The following is a 10172-nucleotide window of genomic DNA, read 5'->3' on the forward strand; positions in this document are numbered from 1 at the left end:
ATTTTTAATAGAAACGGGCTTCATCATGTTAGCCAGGCTGGTCTCAAAACTCCTCACCTCAGGTGATCCGCCCGCCTCAGTCTCCGAAAGTGCTGGGATTACAGGTATGAGCCACCGCACCCAGCCTGGACTCTTATTTAAGTATCTGCCTTGTCTGAAAACCCTCCGCTTTCTTTTTTTATTATTATTATTCTTTATTTTACTTTTTTTTTTTTTGAGACAGAGTCTCACTCTGTTGCCCAAGCTGGAGTGCAAGCGGCGTGATCTCAGCTCACTGCAACCTCTGCCACCCGGGTTCAAGGGATTCTCCTGCCTCTGCCTCCCCAGCAGCTGAGATTACAGGTGCCTGCCACCACACCCAACTAATTTTGTAGTTTTAGTAGAGATGAGGTTTCACCATCTTGGCCAGGCTGGTTTTGAACTCCTGACCTCAAGATCCACTCACCTTGGCCTCCCAAAGTGCTGGGATTATAGGCGTGAGCCATCCACACCCAACTTTTTTTTTTTTTTTTTTTGAGATAAGAGCCTTGCTGTCACCCAGGCTGGACTTTCCACCTCCAGAGTTCAAGCAATTCTCATGCCTCAGCCTCCTGAGTAGCTGGGATTACAGGCGTGTGCCACCACGACTGAATAATTTTTGTATTTTTATTAGAGACGGGATCTCGCCATGTTGCCCAGGCTGGTCTAGAACTCCTCACCTCAAGTGATCCGCCTACCTCGGCCACCCAAAGTGCTTACAGGTGTGAGCCTCTGCACCAGGCCTCTTTCTCTTTTTTTTTTTCTTTTTTTGAGACACAGTATCACTCTGTCACCCAGGCTAGAGTGCAGTGGCACGATCTTGGCTCACTGCAACCTATGCCTCCCAGGTTCAAGCAATTCTCCTGCCTCAGTCTCCCAAGTAGCTGGGATTATACGCCTACACCACTGCACCTGTCTAATTTGTACTTTTAGCAGAGACGGGGTTTTACCACATTGGCCATGGTTGGTCAGGCTGGTCTCGAACTCCTGACCTCAGATGATCTGCCCGCCTCGGCCTCCAAAAATGCTGGGATTACAACCGTGAGCCACCGCACTTGGCCTCTGTTTTTTTAAGAGACAGGGCTCACTCTGGTTGCCTAGGCTGGAGTGTAGGGGTGCAATCAGAGCTCACTGCAGCTTCGAATTCCTGGGACTCAAGCTGGGACTACGGATGTGAGCCACCACACCTGGCTAATTTTTAACTCTCCACTTTCTGATAACTGACTCCATTCCATCCAGATGGCTGGCTGAGAGAAAGGGTTAGGACAAACCAGGGAAGGTGCCTCGTTTTACAGTGGTCCTGCTCCCTAGCCACACAAACTCTCTTAAAAAAGTTCACGAAAATCAAAGTTTTGGACAACCAAATTGTTGTAACCGAGCAAGTTATAGAGAAACCACACTCTGAGACTAATTCAGGAGTCCTTTATTAGCCAGCGACCCAGAGAAAGCTAGTGCTCAAAATTCTCTTGGTCCCGAAGAAGGGGCTAGATTTTCTTTTATACTTTTGTTTAGAAAGGGGAGGGGGGGAGTCTAGTTAAAACAAAGTAGGCAAAAAGTTAAAAGGACAAATGGTTACAGGAAAGTAAACAGTTCCAGGTGCAGGGGCTTTAAATCTATCACAAGGTGATAGACGCGTGGCTTTGGGCGTTATCAACCGGACACAAACGCGGGGGCTCTGGGTGCTATTAACCGGGCGAATTCCTGGGAACTGAGGATATAGCCTGCCACGGTATCTTATCAGTTAATTGGATTCTTGGATGTGCTGGGAGTCAGCTTGCACAAGCTAAGTCCTTGAGGAAGCGGGTGGGTAAGGGGCTGCAAGTGAAGGTGTCAAGATGGAGTCTGTCTGGCTCTTAGCTAAGGGAGAGTCAATTCAGGTTAAAACAAGGTAGGGTATCACAAAATTATATTCAAAGGTCTGAGTGAAACTCACTACTTAAAAAAAAAAAAAAGAAAGAAAAGAAAAAGGCTTACATTGCCTTGTGAAATGCAAAAGACTATTTATAAAGATTACCAGTACTTAAACAAGGTTTCCCAGAAATAGGGTTTACCTAAAGCAACATTTTTATTCACATCTGCTAGAAAGCTTTCTAATTATCTTTCAAATGGCCATTTATTTCCAAACGCTAAGACAAGCACACCAATAACCACTTTCCACAGAGAGCGTGCTCAAACAGTAGACAAAGCATGCTGAGTACTCTCCTTTTATCACACCAACACTGTCTGGTTGGATTACAGCCAACAACAGGGCTCAAGTAGGATTTATCTTTCCTGTAGATCACGTAGTACATTTGCCTAATGCAATGCCCTAGATTTTACAAATTACATTCACGGGATGTACTTGCAAGTCGGCAGATTTGAACATTTTCAAGGAAGGCAGACACTTGTATAAAACAGTCTGTCTTGATCATCAATAAAAGCACCAACTATTTTGAGCCACCTACTATCCTTTTGCTATAATTTTCAATTTCGGTAAAGAATTTATTGGCTTTTAGCAAAGTCGAAGTTTAGCTAATATGCTGATGTTCCATCTGTATTTACACTGCACAGTAAAAACCCACACATGTTAAATACCTGTTTGAAATATTTTCAAGCCAAAAATTTATATTGTGTGGCCATGATAGGCACTGACTAAAGGAAACTTGAAACTATAAATAGCACAGTGAACACCATATGCCTGGGGTGAAATGTTTTGCTTAAAATGGTATAAGGAAGGGGTTCACAAAAAGTCCATATTCTACCCAAAAATGGGCCTAATAAACAAACCATGCACACGCACACCCCTAACTCATTAAAGAGATAAGAATTTTTCTCGGCCGGGCGCGGTGGCTCACTCACGCCTGTAATCTCAGCACTTTGGGAGGCCAAGGCGGGCGAATCACGAGGTCAGGAGTTCGAGACCAGCCTGGCCAACATGGTGAAACCCTGTCTCTACTAAAAATACAAAAAATTAGCTGGGCGTAGTAGTGGCGGGCGCCTGTAATCCCAGCGATTCGGGAAGCTGAGGAAGGAGAATCGCTTGAACCTGGGAGGCGGAGGTTGCAGTGAGCAGAGATCGTGCCATTGCACTCTAGCCCGGGCCACAGAGTGAGACTCTGTCTCAAAAAAAAAAAAAAAAAAAAAAAAAAACTCACTGAAAACAGTTATATATGCCATTTGTCTACCATTTTCAGGGCATTTCCTCGTGATGCAGTGGTATTCACTGCAAAGCAACTCCGGTCTAACTCTCCATCATGATGTCACAAAACCCAAAATGCAGCGGAATCCGACTCAGTGCTGGTGCACTCTAGGAGTGCCACCAACCAACGCAGGACAGGTGCGGGGCAAGACTCCATCAGATTTCCTCACTATCTCTGAAAAGCACTGCTCCTCATACAAAAAAAGACGTTAAAAGTTCCAACCAGGAAAAAAAATGCCGGATTTGCCTGCTGAGTCTGTCAAGAAAAGGTCCGAGGACCAACTGTCCACGGGCAGGAAAAATGTGGGTGGAAAATGGCTTTCCCGGGCAGATGGAAACGCAGTGAATCACACTCACATCCCTTCCTGGAGTACGGGCTTTAAAACATGGGTGGGGGGGGGAACCCATTCACAAGAGGATGCCAAGAACCCCAACCACTTCAACTCGGGATCCGAACGTGCGACGGCGTGAAAGCGCAGGCCACCCTAACGGAGACGCGGCTAGGGAGAACATGCATTGACAAATCCGCAACCCTGACCACAGAGCTGCAAAATTTGCGCCGTCACCTCCGCGACGGCTCTGTCCACAGCCGTCGAAACACAAAGCCCACGGGCTTTAAGAAGAAAGGAAACACGTGCTCGGCAGATAAGCTCAGTTTGTCTGCCCCGGTGCGCCCTACGCGAGGCCGCGGAGCTGCGCGGAGGCTGGGGACCGGCGACCCACACCACCTGGGCGCCACGGGTCGAGTGCGGTCCTCCGCCCCGCGCCCCTGGCCTCCCCCATCGCCCCAAACTCCCGGCCTCCCCCCGTCGGCGCTGGCCCAGCCGGGGGGAAGTGCCGACGCGGCACCCGGAGAATTAAGTTTCTAATAATACAACTTTAGGCGGATGAGCGCGCGCCTCACCCCACCGCGAGGCCGGGCCAGAAGCCCAGCTGGGGGCGCGGAAGAAACGCAGGGTCCCGGGCCGGGCGCGCCGCGCTCACCAGATACCAGACGCCGAGCAGGATGGTACCGGTGCGGACAGGGCAGCACAAGCAGCAGCTGTTGGAGTAGAACCGCGTCCAAGGCGCGACCATCTTCATCGCTCCGGGCGCAGTGGCGCGAGCGCGCGCGCAAGTTTTCAGGAGCGTCGCCTGGAGCCCCCCGCGCCGCTGCTGCCCGCTCCTCCTCCGCTCCGGCTCCCGGCCCGCTCGCCCGTGCGCCCGCGGGCTTGCCTCCTCGATACCCCGAGAGCTCCGAGCGTCTGCCGCGTCCGGACCCTGCGCTCCGAAGCGGCGGGGGCGGCAGCGGCGGGGGGGGGGAGGGGGCGGGGCGGACTCGGACATGTGACCCGGGCCCGTGACGTCATCGCGGGCTCCAGCCAGCTGCGGCAGCTCCGAGCCCCCGGTGAATAAATCCATCAGCGTGCACCCTCCGCCAGTCCCCTAGTCGGCCCTGAGTGGAGGTCCGGGCCTTCCCTCTTTCATCTGGCCGTTCGTGTAACTCCATTCAAGGGTCGAGATTCTTTTAGTCTAGTTCCTTGCGGTCTTCTTCCCTTCTACTACTTTTTTTTTTTTTTTTTGAAACGGAGTCTCGCTCTTGTCGCCCAGGCTGGAGTGCAATGGCGCGATCTGGGCTCACTGCAACCTCCGCCTCCCGGGTTCAAGCGATTCTTCTGCCCAACCTCCCGAGTAGCTGGGATTACAGGCGTCTGCCATCACACCCGGCTAATTTTTTGTATTTTTAGTAGAGACGGGGTTTCACCATGTTGGTCAGGCTGGTCTGGAACTCCTGACGTGGAATGATCCACCCGCCTCAGCCTCCCAAAGTGCTGGGATTACAGGCGTGAGCCACCGCACCCGGCCCTCTTCTACTTCTATCTTGCAGGTAATCGATACAGCTCCTCTCACTCTTATCTTGCACGAGAGGAAGGAAAACTGCGGGGTGCTATTCCAGTCAATTGCAGTACTTTGAACCACCACCGAGAGCAATTTGTCTCCGCTTCCCAGCTCAATTACTGTGGTAGTAATCTTTTCCCAGAAAATAGGATGTGTGTCAAGGACATCCTCGCTGTGCTTCCGGTAGCTTTTTTTTTTTTTTTTTTTTTTTTGAGACGGAATCTCGCTCTGTCACCCAGGCTGGAGTGCAGTGGCGCGATCTCGGCTCACTCCAAGCTCCGCCTCCCAGGATCACGCCATTCTCCTGCCTCAGCCTCCCGAGTAGCTGGGACTACAGGCGCCCGCCACCACGCCCGGCTAATTTGTTGTATTTTTAGTAGAGACGGGGTTTCACCGTGTTAGCCAGGATGGTCTTGATCTCCTGACCTCGTGATCCGCCCGCCTCAGCTTCCCAAAGTGCTGGGATTACAGGCGTGAGCCACCACGCCTGGCACAGCATTTTTAATCATGAGTGCAGCTCTAAGGATTCAGTCCCAGCCTGGGCAACATGAGGAAACCCTGGCTCTACAAAAAATACCAAAATTGGCTGGGCGCGGTGGCTCACACCTGTAATCCCAGTGAGAAACAGGAGTAGCGGATTTCCAGGGGCGACAAAGAATTCCTAAACCTAGCTGGGAAAGGGGACCGCACCCACCCTTAAACACGGGGCTTGTAACTCAGCTCACACCTGACCAATCAGGTAGTAAAAAGGGCTCACTAAAACACCAATTAAGCTAAAAGCAAGAGGTAAAGAAATAGTCAAATCATCTATCATCTGAGAGCACAGGGGGAGGCACAATGATTGGGATATAAACCCCAGGCATTCCAGCCGGGAGTGGGCAACCCCCTTTGGGTCCCTGCCCACTGTATGGGAGCTGTTTTCACTCTATTAAATCTTGCAACTGCACACTCTTCCACCTCGAGCTGAGCTTTCGCCTACCGTCCACCACTGCTCTTCGCCACTGTTGCAGACCCGCCGTTGACTTCCACCCCTCTGGATCCGGCAGGGTGTCCCCTGCGTTTCTGATCCAGCGAGGTGCCCTTTGCCGCTCCCCTTTGGGCTAGAGGCTCGCCATTGTTCCTGTGTGGCTAAGTGCCCGGGTTGGTCCTAATCGAGCTGAACACTAGTCGCTGGGTTCCACGGTTCTCTTCTGTGACCCATGACTTCTAATAGAGCTATAACACTCACTGCATGGCCCAAGGTCCCTTTCCTTGAAATCCATGAGGCCAAGAGCCCCAGGTCAGAGAACAAAAGGCTTGCTGCCATCCTGGGAGCAGCCGCCACCATCTTGGGAGCTCTAAGAACAAAGACCCACCGGTAACACCAGCACTTTGGGAGGCCAAGGCAGGGGGATCACCTGAGGTCAGGAGTTTGAGACCAGCCTGACCAATATGGAGAAACCCCATCTCTACTAAAAATACAAATAAAATTAACTGGGCATGGTGGTGCATGCCTGTAATTCCAGCTACTGGGAAGGCTAAGGCAGAAGAATCACTTGAACCTGGGAGGCGGAGGTTGCGGTGAGCCTACATCGTGCCATTGCACTCCAGCCTGGGCAACAAGGGCAAAACTCCGTCTCAAAAAACAAAAACAAAAAAAACAAAATTAGCCGGGCTTGGTGGATCGTGCCTGTGGTCCTAGCTACTCCAGGGGCTGCAGCGGGAGAATCACCTGAGCCGGGGAGTTCAAGGCTGCAGTGATCTGTGATAGTGCCACTACACTCCAGCCTGGGCGACGGCAGTGAGACACTTCTCAAAACAAAAAAGAGAAACAGTCATCCAACCAGTTACACAAGGCCTCTGCAAGACACAACAGTGTTAGAGATAGTGAAAGATAGTTCTATGCTTTGGAGGAGTTTATTTCCTCCCAACTCGTGTTTTGTCTAGAAGCACCGTTGTCTGCGGTTAGCCTATGGACTACTGTCAAAGCCAAGAATCTGAGATAGGTTAGATTATTAGCATGGGTGAAAGTTTTATTTCAGACATGGAGTAAAAAAAAAAAATTGATTGGATCTAAATTTCCTAAGATGAGGCTAAACAGGAAGAAAGATACTGTTAAAACTATTCAATTACAGAACTGGTTAGTTTTACAAGTCTTTAAAGCTGCAACTTTCTTATATGTAGCTTTATCCTGGAACCAAGAGCCATCCCTACCATGTCAAGTGTAGGCCCTTAATTAGAAATGATAAGTAACATTATTTGAGGAGTTAATCAGAAAACCAAACAAAAAGCTCCGTTTTTGTTTTGTGTTTTCTTTCTTTCTTCTTCTCTTTTTTTTCCTTTTTTTTTGATGCAATTTCGCTCTTGTTGCCCAGGCTGCAGTGCAATGGCGCGATCTCGGCTCACCACAACCTCCGCCTCCCGGTTCAAGCAATTCTCCTGACTCAGCCTGCTGAGTAGCTGGGATTACAGGCATGTGCCACCACGCCTGGCTAATTTTGTATTTTTAGTAGAGACGGGGTTTCTCCATGTTGGTCAGGCTGGTCTCAAACTCCTGACCTCAAGTGATTCGCCTTCCTTAGCCTCCCAAAGTGCTGGGATTACAGGCATGAGCCACCTTGCCCAGCCTTGTTTTGTGTTTTCACTACAAAATTCTGGTTTCTTCAAGTTGAATAATGAAGAACAACAACAAAAATTCTGGTTCCTTTCACACTGGAGATCATTTTCTCTGTGGGGTCTTCCATTTAAAATGTAATTATGCCCACAGCCACTTTTTAAAAATATATGTGTATATACTAGTCAAGTGCAGTAGTGACAACAGGGAAAAGAGTAGAACAAGGAGTTCCATCTGTAACTGACCATGAACAATCAATTGAGATAACTCACTACCTTCAGACAATCAGCCATTTTTTTTTTGAGACGGAGTCTTGGAATGCCGCTGGGCTGGAGTACAGTGGCGCCATCTCGGCTCATTGCAACCTCCGCCTCTCAGGTTCAAGCGATTCTCCTGCCTCAGCCTCCCAAGTAGCTGGGATTACAGGTGCCCACCAGCACGCCCAACTAACTTTTTGTATTTTTAGTAGAGATGGGATTTCACCATGTTGGCCAGGCTGATCTCAAACTCCTGACTTCAGGTGATCCGCCTGCCTCGGCCTCCCAAAGTGCTGGGATTACAGACGTGTGCCACTGCGCCTGGCCCACAGCCACTTTTAATATAGGACAAGCATTTGTGCTCTGAGAAAGAATAGAGACATGTGATCAAAATGGGAAATGGTATCTTGAATGAGACTTTTTCAACAATTAAACTCCCAGCAAGCTCCCATAGTTACCTTTCCTTTTTCCCTCCCCACCAGAATTTCATATTCATTATTAGGCAAATCAATCATTGATTCAAGGGAATTTTATATTTTAGAAATCTTACTGTTCAAGATCTGAACTTACAGACAGTTGCCAAATTTCTCTAGATAAGAAAGTGAAGAATAGAGGGAACCTAGCTGGATAAAAAAAAAAAAAAAAAAAAGAGAGAAAAATGCCATTGCAGTTAAAGTTTATTAAATAAAGCTTAGTGTCAATGTCTTTGGAGTTGTATTTGTTTGGGTGCAAGAGAGTATGGGAATTGGCTTCAAAAGAACAAATGAAACTGCCTTTGCAAAATTATGACTAAGGAAATTATGACAAGTGAAAGACATCAGATCTAACTAACTCTATCTTGCCTCTAATCTCTGAACTCTCCTTGTCCATTCCTGGGCATAGGCCCAACTAGCCTTAGGAAGGAATTTAGTTTATAATTTAAATAATAGCCCCTCCTCAAAGCTAAACTGTCCTTGTGAAATGAATAAAAGGCCACCAGCCACCAAGTTAGAATGAGAGGGGCTGGAATTCTAAATATTACCAGCCGTTATCCCAGAGGTTATAAGATTCGCAGCTTCCACAATTATTCTTAAAGGTAACATCAGCGTTGAGAACCTAAGATCTGCCTTTTGAGATGTCTTTTCAGGTTTTTGCATTTGTAACAACTGGATGGCCCCACCTGGACCTGCCAACCAGTTCTGTGCCTCCCACCCAGGAACTGACTCAGCATAAGAGAACATCTTCCACTCCCTCTGATTTCATCCCTGAGCCAACCAATTAGCACTCCTGATTCACTGGCCCCCTGCCTACCCACCAAATTATTCTTTAAAACCCTGATCAAGGCCGGGCACCGTGGCTCATGCCTGTAATCCCAGCACTTTGGGAGGCTGAGGCAGGTGGATCACCCAAGGTCAGGAGTTTGAGACCAACCTAACCAGCATGGTGAAACCCCATCTCTACTAAAAATACAAAGATTAGCCTGGCGTGGTGACAGGCGCTTGTAATCCTGGCTGATTGGGAGGCTTAAACATGAGAATAGGGAGGCTGAGCCATGTGAATAACTTGAACCCGAGAGGCGAAGGTTGCAGTGAGCCGAGATTGCACCACTGCACTCCAGCCTGGGGAACAGAGCGAGACTCCGTCTAAAAACAAAAACAAAAACAAACAAACCCTGACCTTTCTCTGGCCTCCCACACAACCAGCTTTGTATGAATTATTTTTTATTGCAATTCCCATGTCTTGATAAATCAGCTCTGACTAGGCAGCAGGCAAGGTGAACCCACTGGGCGGTTACACAGAGGCTTCCCAAGGAACTTAGTCACAGCTGGGTTATTCTTTTCATTTTTTTTGGGGGCGGGGGGCAGCGGTATTATTTTCAAACAACCACATATTTAACTGGCATACTGATTGCAGTAGTAGAGTTACTTAGAAAAGTCATTTGGTTGGCCAGGTGCGGTGGCTCACACCTGTAATCCCAGCACTTTGGGACGCAGAGGTGGGCAATCACGAGGTTAGGAGATCAAGACCATCCTGGCCAACATGGTGAAACCCCGTCTCTACCAAAAATACAAAAAAAAAAATAGCTGGGCATGGCAGCGCGCGCCTGTAGTCCCAGCTACAGGCGACAGAGTGAGACTCTCTTAAAAAAAAAACAAGAACAAAACAAAAAAAAACACTTGGTTTTAGGCCAGGCACAGTGGCTCATGCCTGTAATCCCAAACTTTGGGAGGCCAAGGCAGGCGGATCACCTGAGGTCTGGAGTCAGAGA

The 10172-nt window shown here is 48.8% G+C and overlaps 1 protein-coding gene across 1 annotated transcript in view; it reads right to left on the reverse strand.

Moving 5' to 3' along the window:
* The window catches only part of LAPTM4B (lysosomal protein transmembrane 4 beta), an 81637-nt gene extending 76411 nt beyond the window's left edge, over positions 1–5226 (reverse strand). Inside the window, exon 1 of the mRNA XM_030794989.1 lies at positions 4181–5226. Coding sequence (XP_030650849.1) covers positions 4181–4597 — 417 coding nt within the window. The 5' untranslated portion in view covers positions 4598–5226. The remainder of the gene's footprint in view (positions 1–4180) is intronic.
* Between the last annotated feature and the right edge of the window lie 4946 nt (positions 5227–10172).

The sequence above is a fragment of the Nomascus leucogenys genome, chromosome 16 (genome assembly GCF_006542625.1).
Source record: "Nomascus leucogenys isolate Asia chromosome 16, Asia_NLE_v1, whole genome shotgun sequence".
Classification (NCBI taxonomy): Eukaryota; Metazoa; Chordata; class Mammalia; order Primates; family Hylobatidae; genus Nomascus; species Nomascus leucogenys.